Source organism: Lepidochelys kempii, chromosome 1 (genome assembly GCF_965140285.1).
Source record: "Lepidochelys kempii isolate rLepKem1 chromosome 1, rLepKem1.hap1, whole genome shotgun sequence".
NCBI classification, from domain to species: domain Eukaryota; kingdom Metazoa; phylum Chordata; order Testudines; family Cheloniidae; genus Lepidochelys; species Lepidochelys kempii.
This window is the reverse complement of record NC_136380.1, coordinates 194,323,000-194,345,755: the sequence shown is the minus strand read 5'-3', so window position 1 is coordinate 194,345,755 and position 22,756 is coordinate 194,323,000. Positions and strand designations below refer to the sequence as shown.

General features: G+C 39.8%; 1 protein-coding gene across 5 annotated transcripts in view; it reads right to left on the bottom strand.

Moving 5' to 3' along the window:
- Positions 1–13,745: 13,745 nt before the first annotated feature.
- Positions 13,746–22,756, bottom strand: part of CD47 (CD47 molecule) — a 42,709-nt gene continuing 33,698 nt past the window's right edge. For 2 of the 5 annotated variants that reach the window (XM_073306458.1, XM_073306423.2), the window contains 4 exons: positions 21,311–21,339; positions 19,588–19,612; positions 18,866–18,893; positions 13,746–16,046 (listed from right to left, as the gene is read on the bottom strand). In XM_073306458.1, the coding sequence (XP_073162559.1) occupies positions 18,868–18,893; positions 19,588–19,612; positions 21,311–21,339 (80 nt within the window). In that variant the 3' untranslated portion in view covers positions 13,746–16,046; positions 18,866–18,867. The remainder of the gene's footprint in view (positions 16,047–18,865; positions 18,894–19,587; positions 19,613–21,310; positions 21,340–22,756) is intronic. The other 3 variants (XM_073306433.2, XM_073306439.1, XM_073306448.1) reach the window with 3 other exon arrangements.

Genomic DNA, 22,756 nt, shown 5'->3' with positions numbered 1-22,756 from the left:
ATTAAAATCATGACCAAACTGTAATTCTCACTATTGCCAAACTCAAGCTTTCAAACATCACAGGTCAGACACCAAACAGTCATGGGATTATTTTAAAAATACAGGATTTTTTTCAAAAAACAATACATTTGGGGGTGGGGGGGTTGTCTTCTGTGGGGCTTGCCTTCTGGTTTCTGAGCCATTAAGCTGCACTGTGGCTAGTAGGCTGCACTTTTTCAAGCTTTTCTCCACAACCATGAGGGCTAGAACTCATTTTTTTAAAAAAAATAAAAGCTGAAAGTCTCAAGAAATCTCTTGCTTCCAGCCATTAGTGGGGGTTTTTTTTTTCTTCTTTTTAAAGCCCCAAATATCAGGAAAGTTGACAACATTGAATTTGCTCTTCTGTAGTGCTTTGCAGCTCTACTCCTGCTTTTCTTAACAATTTAACTGACGGTTCAATCCATTTTATAGTCTTAAAATTTGCCGATCTTTTCATTTGAGTTATTATATATTATTTGATGGTGATAACATGTATGCTCGGAACTACACAGAAAACACAAAGACCAAATCTTGGTGCTGTTCTGCCAGGAAACAGGAGGAGGAGATAATGCTGAGGGCCCAAACCCAGCAAAGGGCCCCTATGCAAATGGCCCTGGCCTCCCTTATCCCTGATTTGGGGGCCAGCGTGAGAGAGAGAGAGAGAGCAACCCCCACTTCCCAACAGCAAAACTGGATTTCACTGCATGAGAAAATTTAATTAAGAAATTCTTCAGCCACTTGGAGATTTCCTTTCTGTTTGTTTTCTCACAGAAGTGGGTGGTCAGGCCCGCAAGTCATCACAGCATCTGTGTCATTTGTAGCAATTCAAACAAAGTAGAGTGGTCAATCCTGAGACAGGAGTACCTCTTCCTCATTAGTGCTTGTGCTTCTTCATGGAATAGTTCTCTCATGTGCTTTCTCTCTTCCGTGCATTAGACTTAATGAGACTTCATCAGGGGACTGGTAATGCAAACAACCTTGGACCTAGGCTCACATAGCTTTTAGGTAACATTTGAATGTAAGAACTAAGCTGTGCCAGGACAATGCCACTGTAATCTTACCTCTCCTGACCCACGGAGATCCCAGAGCAGAGATAGGCGTCTTCCTACTTCACCCTCCACAGGCATGTTGGTGACTGGGCGGAGCTACCATCAAGACTAGCAGAATGGCTTTCAGTAACTAATACACCATTGGACTGATTCCTCCTTTCCTCCTCCCCTCCAGCACACCCATACATAACTATTTTTGTGAGGTGGGTAGGGTGGAAGAGAGACATTTGGTCCGTACTGGTGGAGATTGTTGGCTGAGGAACCTAGACTGAGGGATGGAGTAGAGGACTATTTCAGAGAACTATATAGCAAATGTAACTAACAAGATATGTACCTTGGACATGTTGTTTCTTGGTTGTCTGTCTTTCATATGTCTGTGTCCTCTACTTGGAGTGTAAGATCTATTTAGACTGTAAGCTGTTTGGGGCAGACAGTCTCGCTTTTTACATGTTTGTACAGCACTTACCACAACGGGGTCCTTGACTGAAGACTCTAGGTGCTAGTACGATACAAATAATGAATAACAGTAATGATGATGATAAAAAACAACAATTGTGTAAATCATCTGTTCTGTTTTCCTTTTCCCATTTAGTGCCAGTGATCCAAACCACACCCATTGCACTGAGTCCAAAGATGGTCTCAGTGTTACAGGATAAAACAGTGAGAGCAATCTGTGTGCAGAACGTTGAAGAAACAGAAGGGTTGGCTATAGCTCTCAGTAGACACAGCAGCTCTGCTGAGCTGTGTAACATACAGCTTGGAAATTTCACCATTTGGCGCAGAAATTGCACAAACCATATAAACCTAGACTACAATAAGCCGACAACAGGGGTTTGTGTTGTTATGGAGAGAGTCTCTGTCAAAGATTCTGGTGTTTACAGCTGCACCTTGGACAAGACAATCCCTCCTCCTGTGAGAACGCTAAGCCAATCTCACATTTGCCTCACAGTGTCAGGTGAGTCAGGACTTCTTGGTGTTCCACATATCCTAAACGCTGCAGTGCTCTGATATGTGGGTGAAAGGACGGGTTGAAATGCTTGTGTGACGTTCACGGCTGTGGAGTGTGGGCTGCTTTGTGATGACTAAGCTCTGTAGTGACAATCTGAGCCAGTGTGGTTACTGGGCTGGCTTTCCATTTATCATAGTCCTTGTGGGGGTGCATCAAAGGCTCCCTCAGCTCCTGTTTAACAGGTAACACCTTGTTCCCTGGTGCTCCCCATGAACACAGACACCAGTTCTGTGCACATGACCTATTTCCCCCACTCTCACCCCTGAGACTGAGCTGCTCTCGCTGGTATGGCAGAGCATTTCAGGGCTGTTGAGGAGGAAGAGGTGGCAGAGCTCTGACCCTTGAGCCATGCCACTGGACCCCAGTTGAATGGGTTCACAGGGGACCCCCTGATTTATGGAACCCAGCCCTGGGCTATCCTGCAATGTCCCAATTCACAGTGACCAGTAACACCTATGGGGCATTGTACAGGTAAAGAGTTACAGCGAGCAGTGACTAGCCACCTTCCCTCTCTTTCAGCTCTTCCAGTGGTTGAGGTTTCTTTGGCCTCTTCTTCACCCGTTGACAAGGAGACCACGTTAACTTGCAGTGCTTGGGACTTCTATCCTGGAGACATCCAACTCTCCTGGAGTAAGGACAGCCATTTGTTCACTAACTCAACAAGGAATGACTCTCTGTTCCACAATAGCAACGGGTCTTATTCCTATAGAAGTAACCTTGTTGTTTCCAAAGATGACTGGAATGAATTTGCCCAGTTTTCCTGCCAAGTGAATCACTCTACACTGAAAATGCCTGTTGTGAAAAACCTCACCCTGACCCAGTCTGGTAAAGGTAAATGTGTACTGTGCATTATGACCTTCTTAGGTGGTACAATCTACTCACTACGGTCACCTGTATCCAACAGAAAATATGGGTGTAAGATAAAAAACATGACAGAAAACAAGTGGAACATTTTGATATTTTGGCTTCAGTACCTTGTTTTAAAGACTCATACAGATCACCATTGGGTCTTTTCTTGTGGGAATCCTGACTGAGAATATGAAGCAGTATACAGTGCAGAATAGCTCAGAGATACAGAAAGATTATTGTTGAACTGATCAATGAAATTGTTTTTAATTGTTCACTTTATTAATATAACTTCATAAGCAAAGTTTTATGAATGAAACAACATTCATTCATAAAACCGGTTACCTCAATAACTGGCTAATTGAGTTTCACTTTCAATCCAATTGCTGCTTAAATCCCTGAAATTTACACTGTTTCAACAGTGTAACTTCTGCTCACTGTTTGTCATTCATTATACTTGTCTGTATTGTAACTCAAACTCCATTTTAACTTGTCCCAAACTCCATTTTAAAATGCTCACTTCATTTTGTAAAAGCTTGCTGTAACCTTCATTTTTGCAAAACCTTGTTGTAATCTTAGTTTAGTTTAGTTCAGATGTGTGAATGAGGTACGTATGTATGGATGATGGAATCAACCCTCCAGCCCCAGCCTGTCCTGATGAAATAAAGCGTAAACACCCAAGGGCTGAAGATGCAGACAACAGCCCTTACAAAGTAAAAGGAGTCCACCCCCAAAAGAAAAGAACAAAAGTACAATTGAAGAAACATCAAAGCCAGGTCCTAGGCTGAAAGTCATGTCTGCAATTGATGGGTGATCAATCACACTGGACCCAGAGGCAGCGTGACACAGCCAGACCTATAGACTCTGGATTCTACAAAAAGCCTACAAAAAGGATGGGTGAGATGGAAGACTTTGGAGGGTAACATTCTGCTGCCAACATGGAAGGGCATCGGTGCATGCCCAACAGAAACCCAGCTCTTTCCTTGTGCCCGGCTTTCCTGGCCAGTTAGCCACCACAAGCTACGAACCCAAGCCATGAACTCCAGCTACATTTGGGACTGCTAACTATACAGCAGCTGCAGAACCTGTGTGTGTGTGTGTATATGAATGAACGTGTGAATGAACGTGAAATTGAGTGGAATGTTATAGCTATAACTGACTGCCTACTATGATTCTTTTTGTATTCACAATAAATGTGACATTTTGTCTTATCCCCTTTAATAAGATCCTGCTGGTTTTTCTTTTATTGGTATAACATTATTACGTCTTATTATTTATTCTTAAGACAGTAATAGGAATTGTACAGCCATAGAACCAGATAGGACTCTGCTCCAAGAACATACTATGTTAGGGAAGATTTTGAAAGTCAATGGGAGCTGGGTGCCTCTTGTGCTTTGTAAATCTTCCCCAAAATAGACATTCCAAAGGGAAAGAGTTATAAATTAATGCTTTGTACTGCTCTATAGCAGCATATTCCATGCAGGACTCATTTCCCACTCAGCACCGATGTCTTTTTTTTTTAAATGCGAAGTGAAATTGTAGAACGGTCCTCTAGTATCATTGAGTTCAATATGTAAAGTTACTTGAATTCATGAAGGTTTGAAGGACTGGAGTCATGGCTGTGAGCACTGATCTCCCTAATGAGCTGAAGATTTCTTACCTTGCGAGATTTCAATAATCTACTAAACCAAAAAGAGAAATGCAAGGACAGTTCTTATTTGGGGCTTATATAGTTGCTGTAATGTTGATTGATTAGAGGTAAAAGTGTCTCAGCTTTATGGAATGGAGCATAGATGCTCAGCACTTGTTAATCTGGAGAAGTTAATGTGGAAAAATAAGGAACATTAAAATTCATAAATTTAATTGTTTATAGTTTGGTTAAAGGAAAATAAACGTGCCACTTGTCTGCATGTACTTCTCTTCTGTATTCACAAGAGAAGTTTTTCTTTTTAAAAAAATAGTAACTTTGCTGTTTTAAAATAACACTTTAGTAAAATGATATTTTCTATCACAGCAAATTCTGAAATGTCAAGGCCATACCTATGGGCTTTTATCATACCTAGTATGATGCTGATGCTAATATCATATGTTGTTCTGAAGAAGTATACGAAGCCATGTAAGTTCATTAATTTTACTTTACTATTCCAGTGTTTGTATAGCATCTTGCACTAAATATTTGATGCTCAGTTTTCATTGGTAAATTTGTGATTTCTCTTTGCAGATGGTTGTGTAATTTCAGGTGACAATTTGTTCATCCAGTGCAGTTCTAGGACTCATTCCTGCAATGTGCTGAGCACTCTGGTTCTGATCCCTCAAAGCCTTCATGCTTAACTTTAAAGATGTGATAATCCCAGTGAAGTCAATTAAACTATTCACATGCCTAGTGTTCGGTGCATAATTAAGTACATGAGTCTACTGGGGCCTAGTTGAGGGAGATGAAGATGCTGGGCAAGCCCCAGGAGATGTGCAGCACCTCACACGATCAGACCCTAACTCTTCAAAACCAGTGAAAAAACCTATTTAGAGGAAATGAACATCATACAGGACCATCTGTCCTATTTTCCATTGTCACTTTAGCTCCTTAAGTTCAAGGAGACCTTCTTATCTTTGCTCCCTTATCCATTTGTTTGTGCTTATGTACCCATTAAGCAGACACCTTTCCACTTGTGCTATGCAGATCTTTGCACATGTTCCATCTCCTATGGCATGTCCCTGTACGGCTCTCTTTCTCTCCTTGTGGGCTCTCTCATGGCTAAAGATTTCTTTTTTTAAAAAGTTGGTCACTCTTCCAAGGCTTCCTGTGCTGCCTTTTCACTTTCATAAACTCCATTCTTCTGATTTCAAGTATATGTATTTGAAGGCAATGAACGACTCAGAAGGAACTCTATCTATGTCAAGTGGCCCAGGTCAACTTACTCATTAACATCTCCTAAACCTTTCCCATATACTGACTTTTATCTTTTGGACACTTGGATTGAAGAACATTTCTGTACATAGTCTGCATTCTTTATTCATTACTTATTTCTTTGTCCTACCAGTGGGCTTATATGCTTAACTTGTATTCCAAAAATGCTGATGGATGCTGAAATGCCTAATACAAACAATGTTTGTGTTTGTATAGACAGTGTCTTTGCTGATTCCATAAGCCTATTCATGCACCTGCTACAAATGTTACTGAAAGGGAAATGCATGTGATTAAATCAAAAGCACTGAAATTTATGATGATTGTGCACAGCTGTAATAATTTGAGATGCATTAATCAATATTTCAGAAGCAAGCTGTACTTCCCAGCTTGGCAAAGTAATGAGGTAGTGGAAAAGTGCCAGTGGGAAACATCAGAACACTCAGCAAATAGTCAGCTGAAGACTACAAACCCAAGGCTGTAGAGGAGTTATTTAGGGCGGTATGTGAGGGTATAAGTAGGAATAATGGAGCAAAGTTAAGAAAGGGAAAATATAGACTGAACAGCAAGGCTTCCTGACAGAGAGATGCATTAGGCTGTGACACAGTCTCCAAGTGAAGTGGTAGAAACCCTATCGCTTCAGACATTTTGAAGTAGACTGGGTAAAACACTGGAAAATACATTGTAAGAACATTCCTAGACTATCAGGGATATGGACTGGATATCTTTAATAGGTCTTTTGCATCTCTAGCTTCTATGATTCTTGAGACTGACTCCAACCAGACGTCATTCCAGGTCTTTTCAGGTAATCCCTTGGAACAGCTAGCTCCTCACCATCAGCATGATGTAGTGGAAATAGATTTCAAAGAGTTAAGTTTTCTTTTAAGTGTATCTTTGGTGATCTTTGAAAATCTAATAAAGCTACATTTCTAGGGATGATGGTAGTTACCACAAAGTGCGGTGAGAGCATGTGAAAATTATCATGGTGCCGTGAGGTATGCAGTCTGTCGTTGTTGCATGCAATTGCTGTGCTCCTACCTTATGTTACACTGGCCACCATCGTACTACTTTAGAAGAATGGGTTTAAGTGAATTTCTAGAGAGCTCAATGTCGTGTTTATGGAAGACATGATGAGGTTGGGGACCAGAGTCATTGGTACATTCCAGCTATTTTGTGCTGCTTCAGTGATATAACACAGCCTTTACCCATCTTAACTAGCTGGTTAAGCCAGTTTTATTATTGCTTTTGGCCACTCAAGCATCACAAAATAGCCAGAGTACACTGGTGAGTCTGGTTCTGTATTTTTAAGAGACTTCTGTAGTGTCACATTAGAAGATTTACCTCTAAAAGACCAGAGGCAAGAATTCATAGGCCAGATTTTTAAACGTATTTAGGTACCTAAAAATGCCCTAGATGCTTTTGAAAATCACACTAATCTGTGTCTTTAGGTGCCTTTGAAAATCTGGGCCAACAAACTGAGAGCTTGTCAACATGAACATTTAGTTCATAATGTGCTTTGATCTAATCCCATTTCAAAGAGGACTAGGACAAAGCACTCTTACAAACTTAGTGAACATCAGCAAGGTCAATGAGGACAGTTGGTGTGCAGAGGTGATATAGTACAGGGTGAATTCACATCCCAGTCTGCCACGACACTCAATGTTCTAATTCTCCTCTCACTTCAGTGGAGTTGCTCTTCTCTTCAGCTGACTTTTACTAGCATGAGTTCAGAATCAAACTCTGATTCACCACTTGTGTACAGCAAACTATCTGTTCTTATAATGAACAGTTAAAGAAATGCTCATACATCTGTGGCATAACACCCAGCCATAGATTAACTGGCACAGAAGAGAGTAAGTAAATATTTAGTAACACTAGGAACATGTTGCTGCTTCTTTAGTTCATTCATACAGCATTAAAGAGCAATAATTTCTAGAACAAAATATCAAAAATTCTTCTTGGGACCAGGCAACACCCAAGTGAACGGCTGCCAGGTCTGCTAATTATTATATGACTATTATTCAACTTTCATATTTTGCAATTTTGGGGTGTAATTCACCTCTGTGCATAGGTTTATTTACCACTTAAATCCTCAGTATAGGACTACAGTGGGATTCAACTGACGCCCAGACCTTGTGTTCACACTCTGCATAGGGCTGACTTACACCCTCAGTATATTGCTCTACTCAACCAAAAACACCAAAGTGATTTAGAAGCACTAGTTCCACAAAGTGAATGAGATTTGTGCTCCTAAATCACATAGGGTTTCCGAAAAGCCCACCCCTAGTCCGTAGTTGGAAGGGATAGGCCCTTCTTAAGGGTAAGAATGATCATTTTATGGTGAAATTGTGGTTCTCAAGGACAAAGCTTTAATGTAAATGAAGATTAAGGTTTTTCTCACTGTAACTAAGAGGCTTGAGTCACCACTGTATTATGCTGCTGTATCTTCAGTGAAATAAATGGAGTTATACCAGTGTAAAACTGGAACAATGAAGTGATGAATGAGGCCCATAGTCTGTGAATGGTGAAATACATCACCCCTTAAGAGCTGTCTCAAACGCACATGGAAAATCCATCTTTGCCCAGAGAATATGCATTCTAGGAAAATTTCAGTTCCCGTGACTCTTTTTGGGGCTTTCCAGCAAAACACTGTGAGATTCTGTTTTTTGTCCAATGTCTTCTCTTCGCTACACTCCTGGGGCCAGATTCTGCTGTTCCACTGGTGAATAGCTTGTCACATCATTCACAAGCTTCAGTGGATTTACTCTGGATGTAGACCAGTAGAACCAAGAGCAGAATTTAGTCTTTGATTAATTGGCTCAAGTATGTGGGGTTGGAAAAGTGTCTTATTTTTTCAGGTAAATAGCAGAGAGGTGTCTTGTGTCTCAAACTTTATTACAGTGAGTTGATTGACCTACATTTTTATTCTTTACAATTTTCCTCCTGCCTTTTTTACTTGCATCATTAACTCCTGGAGGCTGTCCAGCAGTCATCATCTTGCAGTCACCCATGTGATAACATTTAACTGCATCACAAATGCTCCTAGTTAGGATAGACAGAAAGCACCTTCAGAGTAGGGACCATTTCCCCTCTGTTCAGTACCGTGATGGGCACAATGATGGCCCATAATAGTTCTTCAACCATAATTTGCTCACTGTTGCTATGGTTAGTTTCTTTCACACTCAGTGTGTTATTAAAAGCCATTCACTTCCTGATGCAGAGTACCAGCCTTTCATTGTTGTGCCAAGATTAGTAGCCCAGAACTCAGGGTGAGCTGTTTATTCCCTTTTTGCTGATTATCACTCAATTTTTCTTAATATACTCCCAAAAGTCTGCTAGGAACATTAGAGATTGTGTAGGAACCAGGACAGCACAGAATCTAGGTAGTTCAGGGTGGAGGAAGTGGTCAGGCACGGGGAGAAGAGTAAATAGATTGGGAAATTAGACTGGTGAAAAGGACAAGGGCCAGGAAATGCTCATAGGTGACTTTGGTAACAGTAGTTTTAGTTGCATGTAGATGGCTGATGCCAGACTGGAGAGGATGAGGGGAGATACAGGGAAAGAAGGCACGTAGGTGAAGGGGCCACAAACACAAATATTTTGGGTAAAATTGCAAATGCACCTAAGTCACTCTGGTCCAGATCCTCATCAGGATTTAGTCACCTAACACCTATTGATGGGCCAAGCTGTTATTAAAAACAAGGATGGATCAGTGGAATCTCTCCACAGCTACTCTATCCCCTTTAGAAATCCTGTTGTAACCACAGCACCAACTAATTCACTCCATACCTGACTATTCCCAGCTTTGGGAACTGGTGGGAAGAAAGGGAAAATGGGGCTGTGGAAAACATCTATATTCAGAAAGATGCCTGTGAAATTTCTGGCCTTGCACCAAATTCCAAGATACATTTTAGGACAACACTAAGGTTCTCATTGCGACTGTGAAACCTGAAAGCATTTGATGCAAACTTTCCATTTTATTAATACCAATAACTTGTTCTAGCCTGAAGAAAGCCTCTAAGGTGTTCATTGTTGTACTGACCATGGGTGGCGGGTATCAAAGGCCAGGCTATGGCCCTGCCCATTTTCTACCCCAAGGCCTCTCTCCCTTGAAGCCGGTGGGGGCTCAGGCCTGCCAGTGGCCAGGGGCTTGGGCAGCTCGGGCCAGCCTGGGAGGGGTTGGGACAGCAGCCTGAGGTGGTGCTTGGCCCATGGCCAGTGGCTCAGCCGGCCAGAGTCCCTCCAGCTGAGGGGTTAGGGAGGACTCAGGGATCTTATGGGCAGGGCCTCAGGTAGAATGTTTAGGGTCGGCGGGCTAGCCTCCCCAAAGAGGGGGGTTCACCTACTGCCCATGGTATTGACACAGCACTTGCATCTATTGCAAGTTGTACTTTAATGCTTAAATTTTCCATGTTTTGGAAGGATTTAATTGACCCTTTGACAAACAAATCCATCAAACCCCATTCTCAAAAAATAAGGGTTCAGCTTCCATTGACTGCAGCAGGAGCTGTGTGCACTTAGCCAACGGCAGACTTGAGCCAACTGTGATTATACCCTCATTTGCCATTCATGCCGGATAGAACCCATTTTTATATTCTCATTAACCCACAGTGGTAGAAGCATAAACCTGGCAGTAAACGTTTGAAAGGAGTTCACGATTTATTTTTGATAGTCTTTTAAATGGCTGAATTCTTTCCTTTCTGTGCAGCTCAAGAAATCATGGAGGAGGAATGGCATCTTTAGTTTTGAGTCAACTCCACTCACCTTGTTGTGCTCAACCTTGTACTGGCACCCTGATGAGATAAAGGAAACACCTTAATAGGTCTCTTTGAACAGCTGATCTTTTTTGTCTGGGGACATGACGAATTACCAGCGTGTATTTCTGCTGCTGCTTTGTTCTTGAGTAAATTTAACCAACAACAAACAGAGAGAAAAATTGGGCTTCCCTCAACATTAAAAGCTGCCGTTGGTAAAGGCCAAATTATGCCATTGGTTCTGTAACTCCCAATGCCCTCAAGGCGGGTCACGCGCATGTAACTGAAGGGTGAATTTAGCCTCGAGACTTTGTTCATGCTAAACTGAGATCAGTTAAACTGACCATATATAACTGCTTGTTTTCTTAGCTGCATTTTTTTTTATTACTTACAAGGGTGGCCAGAAACTTGAAAGAACAGAGTCAATTTTTTCCAGACTAAGGCATGAACTCAAAACCTTTCCGTGGGATTCAGTGCAGGTAAGGAGTATACACCAGATAGATCTTCTAAATTGAGATGTTTTACCATCTCATTCTACAAGATTCTTAAAAGGGAAATGAGCCTTTTCCAGATTAGACCATTGTACTGATCCCCTCTAACCAGTCAAATGGGAATAGATACAGCCATTTCTGAAAGTACTAAATTTGCCTAGTCCAGCACTAACAAGGATGATTGAACCTTTGCTTCTCCTGATCTTGGGTTATACAATTCAGCGAGCAGGTTTGGAACACTGCATGAACCAAGACCCAGTCCTGCTGTAGATACGGCCTCTATGCCCATGGAACAGAGGTGGGCAAACTATGGCCTGCAGGCCACATCCAGTCTACGGGACCGTCCTGCCCAGCCCTTGTTTGGGGAGGCACAGCCTTCCCTATCCGGCTCTTCATACAGTTTCGCAACCCTGCTGTGGCCCTCGGGCTAAAAAGTTTGCCCACCCTTGCCATGGAATGTAACACTTCACAATTCCAAAAAAATTCCTATTTTATCCTCTCAGATCTCCTGCAAGGTCGGGAAGGGTTGTTACCCACCCTGGAGATGAAGAATCTCCTCAGAAAGATTGCCTCAGACAGCACAGGAATCACATGGCAGACAGGGTGACTGAATCCAGCTCTCCCAAATCCCACTTAATACTTTAATCACAGGAGAAGACCTTCCTTCCTCTGATATCAAAACTGCCATGCCAGCATAGACCAATTGTTTATCTACGTTGGTATCCTGGGTTTAGGATGTTTCAGAGGAAAGTCACAAGGAAAAACAGGCAGTTTGGATTGAATCAAGTCAGAAGCACGGAGGATGGGAGGGAGCAAGAGAGAAATTTGAAATAGCCAGGAAAGCTTGAGAAAAGACATTTGAGTAATGACAGCAAGTTTAAAAATTAAATGAAACTAAAGTCCTCAGAGCTGACTGCCATCATGTTAAAGCCTCAGAAGATTCAGCTAAGAGCTTTCTGTCCTGGATAAATTTCAGTTATAATTTACCGACCTAAAATTTTCACTGCATACAGGTATTAGCCAGTCTTCCATGATGAACTGGCCTGTTAATTGCAGGATGCTCTTAAATTACTGCTATTTTCCATACCACTGGGCTGTTTCTCTGGTGAGTGAAGAGATTTCCAGATCTATTTTACGAAGATAGTGAAATCTTTGCAAGAAAAGTGCTATAGCAATGTCTATTGCCATTATTAATGCTTGAATAACTGTCCTTATGAAGAGATGAAATAAAGCTTTTCTATCAGTTAATGAAAATTTAAAGAGTACCTGTTTTTTAAAAAAAGGGGTTAAGCAGCTTGCAGGCAAAATGACCCAGATTCAACCTTTAGAATGGCCCTGATTACCATTTACATACTTTTCTAACATGTCTCTATGTTTGAAAAGTATGAACTTTGAAATGTAAACAGGTATTGTTAAAGAACTGAAAGAAGACAGTGATTGTAGTAGTTTGTTTACCTATAGCTTGTTAGAGGTTAACAGTATAACCAAACAGTTCCTGTCAATTCAGAGATCAAAAGGAAATATTAACATTTAGATGAAACTTGTGTGTAATAACTTCAATGTCTATATGTCTCTTTAAAGTTAAACAGATAAATTACCTTATATTAAGCCATATAGTTAATGTTTGAGAAACAGGTTATTTCCAAGGCCTATCGTTCATCCAAGGACTCTGTGCTGAACTGTATAAAGGACTCTTGGGACCTGATCCTTTCATCTCACATCTGCTTGAACTTTATTCGGGGGAAGTTGGAGATATCAGTCTTAGGACTCAAATTTAATTTGGATCACCCTGGTATAGAACATAGAATTAGTCAATAGGTTCAGTTCAAAGAACTCTTTGCAACTCCAAAGCTCAGTCTCTATTATGACACTGATTCAGAACTGTACTCATGTCTGTACGCATAATCTTTTAACCAATACTCTTTTTTCTAATAAATTTTAGTTTAGTTAGTAAGAATTGGCTGTAGCATGTATTTGGGTAAGATCTGGAATATTCATTAGCCTGGGTGGTAATGTGTCTGATACTTTGGGACTGCTAGAACTTTCATATTTGACTTGACTGTCTGGGAGGGAACCTAAAGGCTGGGTTGCAGCAGCTTTGGGAATTGTCTGCCACATTCTTTGCAGTTTCCCTAATTGTATAACCTCAGTGTGCCCCCCTGCAACTCCAGTCACAGGTTGTTTTGAGAAATGTGTACCTTTGGCTCTAATCAGGATGATCGGGGAGCGGCCCAATAATGTCCAAATGATTTCACTCACCTCTCAATATTGTATGTAGCATAGTATGACTTTAATGATAGTTATGAGCACTCAGCACCAGGTACTTTCAGGTTGTGAAAGCTTTGTCAGTGCAGAGGGCAGGACAGCTTACACTGCGATTCTGCAGCAGAAGTCGTTGTAGCTACAAGATAATTAAATTGCTTACCCAGGCATGGCTTAAGACTTTAAAGGGCACGAGACTGTGGTATCAAAAGTGCTACTAACTTTTCCTGTTATGATTTCAATATAAAATAGGTTTTGTTAGGGTATACTGGAATTACTTACTTGATTCAACAGTGTTTTTCACAATTTACATAGCCGCTGTTATGGAAAAAGCAGGCCAACATTCCCTGAAATTATGTCTTTAAAGAGCAGTTACACCAGTAGTTAATTGTGGCAGGAATAAAGACTCACAGAAACAGTTTAACATAGTTTTATTTTAAGTATAATAGCACACTATTTACAAAGTTATGTTAATAACACTTGGGTAAAGACTGCAGAAATCCAAAATGCCAAATCATGAAAATCTGGTTTATATATATACACACACACACACAAATCAGTAATTTAAACAACTTTGGTTTTTACTGGCGGGAAGGCAGTATTAAGTGACTTTAACTAACCCACTTTTAACTGGTGCCCAAGAGAAACCCAAAGCAGAGCCTTTGCATACAGCAGTATGATTAACAGACAAGTACTGGGTACTGAATTTTTTGGGTAATATTTTATTAAAGGAATTTGACTTCACAACAGTGGCTGCTAAATTCCAGTTTGCTGACAATTGATTATAAAGCTATATTAAGAGTAAGGCAAAACAGAATTTCAAAGCCTGCTACTTCGTGGAGCTGCTATAAACTACTAGAGGGTATCAGTAACTAGAGGTGTGTAGATGAGGAGCCCCATGCATAAATGTAGGGAAGTTCTGGATTGCCTCTTATTACTGATTCATACTATCTCCCACACCTTACTTGGGCTATTTTGATCAGTCCTTTGGTTAAGTCTCCCCCATTAATCTATATGGATTTCAACTCTCTAGGAATACCCTTGTTGAGATACCACATTCCAAAACCATACATCTTTAAAAAATTAAAGCAATACTAATTAGGTCCTTACAAAGCAGACAGGTTTCAGAGTAACAGCTGTGTTAGTCTGTATTCGCAAAAATAAAGGAGTACTTGTGGCATCTTAGAGACTAACCCATTTATTTGAGCATAAGCTTTCGTGAGCTACAGCTCACTTCATCCTATGAAGTGAGCTGTAGCTCACGAAAGCTTATGTGAGCTACAGCTCACTTCATCCAATGAAGTGAGCTGTAGCTCACGAAAGCTTATGCTCAAATAAATGGGTTAGTCTCTAAGGAGCCACAAGTACTCCTTTTCTTTTTACAAAGCAGATACAAACTTAGGGTCCTCAACATTTACACATCTGAATATCCCATTGTCTTCTGTAAGAGGGCAGCTTGGGTTAGCTGAGGCGCTCAACCCTGCAGTCCTCACATGGGGCCTAATCATGTGAGTGTAGGCTGTAGGCTCAGACCCCTCCCCCTCCCCGAAGTTAATTCCGAGGTTCCTATATCAACCTGCATCATGGCCCTGGCTGTCTAAAGGAGAACACTGCTTTCTTACTAGTTACAGTGGGTGAACCCTCAAAGTACAGCTGTTAAAAGCGCAGGCAAGGCCTCACAGACTACACAAGCATGGAGAAATTATTCTAATTAGATTTTAATAAATTTTTATATGTAAAACTTCAATACACTCAGCACCTGCATTTACTTATTCCCTGTTTGAAAGAGCCTGAGACTGGTTTCAGTATGACAGACTGAATTTGGCTGAGGGGTAAGTAATTTTTAATCAAGACTACAAAGAGGCAAAAAGCCCAGACTAAAATATCAGTAATCAAAGCACACCACACAACTACCATATATACAAGGAGCCTATTTAGTATGGGGGGGGGGGGGGGGAAGAGGAGGGATGGGACGGGCCATGGGTAACCATTAAAAAAAGCATGAGAATCAAGGTTTTGTTTATGCAGTTTTTTTCAATGTGGTAAGTGCCTCTGTTTTCGATAATACATACATTGAAAGTGGAAAGAGGAACATTTGTACAACATCCACTTCCTTTTCATACCATTTAGGCATTAATATATTTTGCCCATGCAAACACAAAACCCCACCAATCTAAATGTAATTACAACTTATATCATATTTAACTTCATAGTAGTGACAGTGGATTTTTTTTTAATATTTGAGGGGAGAGAGGGTGAGTCAGGAGAGAACAGTGTGGCATGTTTTATACAATACCAATTTGTTTAAGTTATCACAAAGGCCTGTTCCAGTAGCACAGTGCTAGTATCATTTGGTCACGGACCTAGCCCAGTTTCCAAGCGATGACTGATGTTTTTTGAAAAGGGTACCACTACTAGTGACACTATAACGAAATTGTGTGGTCGATAAACAGTGCTTTTTTATGCTCTCACTCACCACCACACACACACTCTCCAGGAAAAAACCTCTCTCTCTTGAATGGAACTACTGCAGCTGTGACTATAAAATTACATGTAAATCATTTTAGCATTTTTTTTTCCAAACGTGCAAAACAGCTAAGTTCCTGATTTTCTTCTCTTTGACTAGCGCACCATCAAAGGCCACAGTGTATAAACAAATGTATTTCTTTTCACCATCTCTGTAGCAGATTCTATCACTCTCACCAGTTAGTTACCCTGGAAAATTACAAAACAAAACTATTATTCAAGAATGTTTTGATTAACATCACCCACATCCACCTACACTTTGTGCTGCATAACTACATTCAAACATTACAATTTTTTTTAAATGTAGACAAATTCTCTCATAAAAGCAAGAGCGGCTAGTATTGGCTTGAGCCAGGTACAGTAAAAACAACTGTTGTATAATTTCTCTGCACAGCTTTGGCACCATATCTCAGTTTTGATGTTAAAACCCTTTACTCTAGGAGGCGATTTTTAAAGGTACAAATAGCAGGTGCCTAACTGACCTATGTGTTTTTAAAAGTCTTCACACAGTATCTACAAATACAGATATGATGTGAAGAATTTTGATAAAACAAGGCCCAGGAAAACATTGAATAATTCATTTAAAATTGTCAAAGCAGAATTCACCTTCAGAAGTGAAAGGTTGTTGCACTGCCCCATTTTGCTGTCTGACTTTATTGACATTTAAAAAAATGTAGATGACACAGTACAATGATCTGCTTGTGTTAATCATTGCTGAGGGAAAAAGAGTTTTGATTTCCAAAGTAGAAGCTATAGACACTTCCTCTGAAAGAGCCTTCCCCCCCAGTCTTTATTTCAGTTATACCAAATGACTAACATATTTTATCACTCTGGATGCTGGTAAAGTTATTCATTGTATCATATGAGCACATACATTCCTTCTGGTTTAGAAAGCAGTCCTTATGTGTACTCAGATGAATCACAACAGCTTAACCATGAGTTACATAAATTCGGCAGTACACTGTACTTACTTACAAACTGGAATATTAAATTATCAATAAATTAGCATCAGCCAATAATCTACTGGCTGCCTCTAGTTCCATTTGTGCTCTCCACAAGTGGCACAAGATAAAATTGGTTGGAACACCCCCGAGCCTCTAAAAATTTAGAGTTCTCAGGGTCTGGCAGTTTCCTTGAACTGGCATTCTCAGTATCCAGGGGCAGTGAAAGTAGAGTTAGTGTCTTCTAGCACTTATGTGGATGGCATGTGAGAACAGGAAATATGACATACTAGCGGGAAGGAGAAATACAAGGAGAAAAATATGTAGTCAACATGCAAGATTAGAACACAGACCATTAAAACAATAACTGAAAAGGGTGACAAACCCACAAAGCCAAGGAAATTCTCTACTGGACGAAGTCAAACAGTGCAGAGACACTATGGAATGTCTGGTTTGCTATTACAAGTTTCTACAACAATGGGTGAGCATACATACTCAGGGTAGTATTTAATTGTGGAGCTCCTCCTCTAGTAGGGGTGTGTATTTCTTTCTTAAAGTGTTTGGTGGCTGCCTTAGCTCAAAATTTCTTTGCTAAAATGTGCACCTCATAAAACTAAACAAAAAAAAAAAAAAAAGCTATTACCTGTATTAAAGCAATTTTGTCATTCTACAAGCAAGTTCATATTGTAACACAGCTATTCTCAAACTGCTACCATGACCACACTGGGTAAAGTTGCTAGATTCACCAGTGTGTAGTCATTAAGATATCCGTGTGCAACTAATGTATTGGGAGAACTGTAGCAATACCAGTCAAAGCAGATAAAATATACAGCCACCAGACTAGCTTAGTATTTAAAGTTAAATACTGTAACTATTTCAAAGCTAGTTTTTCAAATATATACATCAGTGAACAGAAAACTAAATGCACCATTAAATATTAATGTGAAATATTTTTTTAAAAATTATAATTGGTCAAAAGGCAGACATGAATATATTTTTTTAGTTTGACAAATTTAGTTTGATTATTACAATTATTACAATTGCTAGAGATTTTAAAATGACTTTAATAATTTTTTATTTAACTTCTTGGACATCATGCTGTTTGGATAGTCCATAGTAACCTTTCTGGATCTAATATACTATTAAAAAGTGATTGTTTTCATTTTAAGCATTCTCCTGTTTTGCTGGAAACCCAAAGTAGTTTTTCATTTCTCTTTGTATATTCTTGAAAAAATATTCTGTTTTTTAAAAAGAAAAATCTTCAAAGCCTAAAAGTTGGGCCCACACTACTTGACAATGTCCCTTCAAATATAATCAGCAAAAGAGAGGAAAATCTGTGTGTGTGTCTCTGTCTGTCTGTGTCTTCTTTTTGGTGCATTATAGTCCATAAAGGAGACCGAAAGGTCTACACACATGGTTTCCTTCACAACCAGGGGAAAAAAGTAAGAACTCTGCTTGTTTTTTACATTATAAATGCTGTTCTTGGTTACCCTCTTTTTACTGGAAGACTCCATAGATGATAGGAGTGTTAGGAAGCTTATGACATCACAAAGTGGTAACAAAAAACACTTTCCCTTTCAGTTCATCAGGTAACACCTATTTAATTCACACACCTACCAACTGGTGGGGGGTCAGGGGAGCTCTTTTTTGTTCATGATTCAATACCTCTAGCCCTTTTGGTAAGAGATAAGAGAGGTTCCAGTTTGCATCTCTGATTGTTACAAAGGAAACCTACAACTGAACAAAGATGATAATACTTGACATTTCTGCTTTTTCCAAAATAAAAAATAGCAGAAATAATCCAATATTTAAACAATCCTACACACCTTTCACAGTCCTTCTTTATATCATAAAAAAAGGATACAAACACATCTGTCTTCAGGTCACCTCTAACATTCCAGTACAATGCAATATAACTTAAAGATTGCACCTTCCATGCAATCTGTATCCTATGCTGTATCATATATTAGCAGCTTCCTCGGTACAGGTGATTTTTAATTTCAAAATCCCAGAGTAAATGTTAATTAACTGATCAAAATCTACAGCGGCAGGTAACATTCGACTCACCATCATTCTAACATCACTCCTTTTGCATCTTTAAAAGTCAAGCAGAGGATTAGTAATTAACCAAGCAAATAATTAGAAATGTTACAAGATTAGCATTCTGATTAGTTTTAAAATAGGTGTTGAGACATCACTACTTCCCAGTATGCCAACTAGTGAATTTCTGAACAGCCTAAGGAAGACAGGTTTCAGGGCCACCCTTCTTCCACTGTAAAAATCCCCCACACCAGGCATTAACAGTGTTTCCTTCCCATATAGTTTTACACCACCACCATGGGTCTTCCCAAACCCAAGAGACCACAGAGAAGAGGAGTGAGATTTTGCCTTACCCCACTGTGAAAGTCCCTTATCCCACTTAAATGCACCGCATAAAGAAGACTGGCTCAACAACAGCCTTACAGAGGAGCGCCCCTTTTCCTCAGTAAGAGGTGTATTTTTGAAAAGCAGACAGGAATATTGTTCCAACTGTGAAGCTACTTTTGTTCTAAAGCAGTCAGCAATCAATGGCTAGCAGATGTAGACAGTACACAATACTCCCTTATGCCCATAGTTGCAGGCATCAAACCTCGGTGATACATCAAACTTTTAGTGGCTTAGGGAGCTGGATAATTTGAGACACCTTACGCAAAGCAACAGCACTCAGTGCTAAGCTAAATTTTGACCCATCTCTAAAAGGCTTTGTATAATCCCTTAAGTAAAAACATAAGATTTTGATTACCACCTACCATTAAGTGGTTCTTCTACAGCTTTCTGTAAAATATTTAAAAATATTTATATACATATATATGTATATATTAAAAAATCCTTCATGTCTATTTTTGGCTCCCCACAGTTAAATTACTCTAATTGACATATACAGTAAGTAGTGATTCTACAAAAATGAAAGAAGCTGAAGATTAGTAACTACGGCTACGAAAAACAAATCCATCAATAACTGCACTCTCCATGTTATCTCCAACCGCATCAGGAATCTAATTTTCCTAGTGAAATGTGTAGAGGCGGAAAGAGATACACAAGACACACTACTTGTAAGTGAAGCAGCAATGGCTTCTCTCCGCAATCTGATCACTGGTGCAGAAAGCAAACAGCACCAAGATTAAAAAGCACGAGTTAATAGCTCTACAGAAGACATCCCAAATATTTATGCATTTTATCTGGTAGGGAACTAAGCAGAGGCAGAGTAATATGGACAAACAAGAAACTTGATAGATTTTAAAAGGAAATTGATTAAGGTTGACAGTCTCAAATACACGCCCTTTTCCCCTGGGCCTCAAGAAAGTGTCAAGAGTTATTTTAGAAATATGCCCCTAATAAAAATAAATCACAGGTCTCTGAGTGCAAGGTTACCATAGCCCTTCGGTTATAAAGAATTAAAAAAAACCTTTTAATTTTAAAGGGAACTGTACATCTTTTTATAAACCCCTTTAACACACAGCAATATGTGCTGAATTTCTCTTGATGGAGGCAGGCAACCCTAAACCTGATTTTCAGACCAGAATTTCATTGGGCCTTTAGACTCCTGTGTACTTTACTGCACCCACAAAACAATCTGTCTCTCTCTCTCTTTGGAATCATCCAGTGGCCAAATGCTGGGGTACCTAGCCACAAGTCCATCCAGTAATTAGACATCCAAAATTATAGGGATTCTGATTGCAGTTGTAAAAAGGGCCAGTTTGCATTTGATTACCCTTTGGAAAACAGGGTAACCACAATTTTAGGAAGCAACTGCACTTAGTATATTTTTTTTAAAAAAGGGCAGGCTGCAAAACCAGGATTACCTTCCTTAGAAAGATTAAAAAACATACACTTATTCTGCATGACCTAAAGATAACAGCCACTCTGCTTTCAGATGGCCTCTTCAGTATTAGGGGGATTGTAAAGAAAATTATAAAGGGTATAACATTTGTGTACCTGGGAACCCAAAAAAGTGTTAGACCTTCAGTGTGAAAGAGACTGACAAAGAAAAAAAATTTGGGGGTGTGTGTGGGGGAATAATTTATTAAAGACAGACTGAAATCTTGTTTATTAAATGTTTACACATCTATTAGTGCCAACAAAGGGTGCACTGTCAACTGAAGGTATCCATTCGGCCACACAAAATATGCAGCATGGTCAGTAGAACAGCAAGCTTCCTTACACAGCCTGACCACCCAATGGCCCTTCCAACTCGAGTTGGATAGGGTAGCTCTGTTTCCATGTCCATTCAAATCCTTGGCCTGTCAGAAAAATTAGCCAGCAAGGGGACCAATTACAGAGATCTGGAAGTACATAATCAGGAACTAGACTAAGGCCACCAATTCAATTAACACAGACTACTGGACAGCTACCATATAGCAGTGACTTTTGCTTGCTACCAACCTGGTCTGAATTCAAACTAGCGGTGAAAGGCTCAGTATCTCATTACCATTCCTCATCTAATCACCCCAAATTTATTATTTTTAAGCTTACCCTTGGAGGTTGATCTTTCTTGCAGGAACCTAAAAATATTACAGAACATAAAAATGAGCACATTATTAGCTATACAAAAGAATTCAACTTTTAACTGAAGAAAAAGATAAAAGTTGGAGGAAAGCAACAACAGTCAGAAGGAATCACATCCTTGGTTATTTATCCCAAACTACTTTGTGCGATCTATAAATTCTAGGAGACTGCATCACTCTTCTGTAGAGGGGATAAATGTTCCAAGCACAAGTGCTCCATGTATTAATTCAGCTAAAGCACTTCCAGATCTATGAATGAAAAACATTACACAAGAGCATTATTATTGTTACTATGGCACTCTTGTGTTGGGTGGGTTGGGAGCTATTGTTTCAACAATGACACATTTGCTAGGCCAGCTCACCGCATAAAAATCTACCACATGAATACTGATCTTGTAATGGGATTTCACTGTAATAACATCTACTTCCTATCTCCCAAAATCATATCTAATAAGACTGTAGCAGCATAATCTCATAATATAAAAACCACAAAAGTGAAGCTAAATAGTTTAGATCATTAGCATGTTGTACCAAAACAAAACTCTGCCCTGAGGTACACACAGTGCCCATCAAAATCAATGGAAGTCGTGTTCGCGTTACTCTGTTGCCTAGTCTGGTCTCTCTCAGTTCACCCCCTCAGGTGTCAAGCTCCATGCCTTTACACCTCCTGGGATGGAATTCTCCGATTCTCCTATTATTAGGCCAGGTCCAGAGTAGTATGAACCATGATAATATGGTTTTTGATACAGGTGACCAGATCAAACCATTGTTTAATCTTAGCAGCACAGTATACTGTAAGAGTCAAAGAATTTTAACACAACAAAGGGGCTACATGTATTTCTGTTTTACCCTAATCCCCACCACCCTATGTTAATAGGCCAGGCATGTTTGCTTCTTCAGACCATCATGCAGAATGTCTGTCTCAGTCAGTCTTCTCTCAGCAAACAACTGCCTGGCAACTGCCTCCCCCTCTAGAGAATAACTTTTTACAGTTTAGTGTCCTTTTGAACCATTCTGGCTTCTAGCCTGAGCAAATTTGTAACTTTGGCTGGAGCCTTGAAGTAGTATCTTCCTAGTTCACAGCTCAGGCAATGTCACTTAATAACCTCCACCTTGCTTATGGGGAAGTGGTGTATCTAGAGTCAAACTGTGTTGCCTTCCCTCTAGTTTCCTAACAGTCTTGCTATTAAACTAAATCACCATCTGAATACAATAAACAGTTCAATAATCACATATAGCCATACAGTATCTATCCCAATAACCAAGTCACAAACAAAATAAAGAACATATTACAGATCAGCCTCACAACTTCCAGTCTGCACATATCCAGAAGCAGAATTTGTCCCATAACAACATCTGATACATAGGAATATAAAAAATTTTCTCCCAAATTAATCCCTCACACCTACCTCAA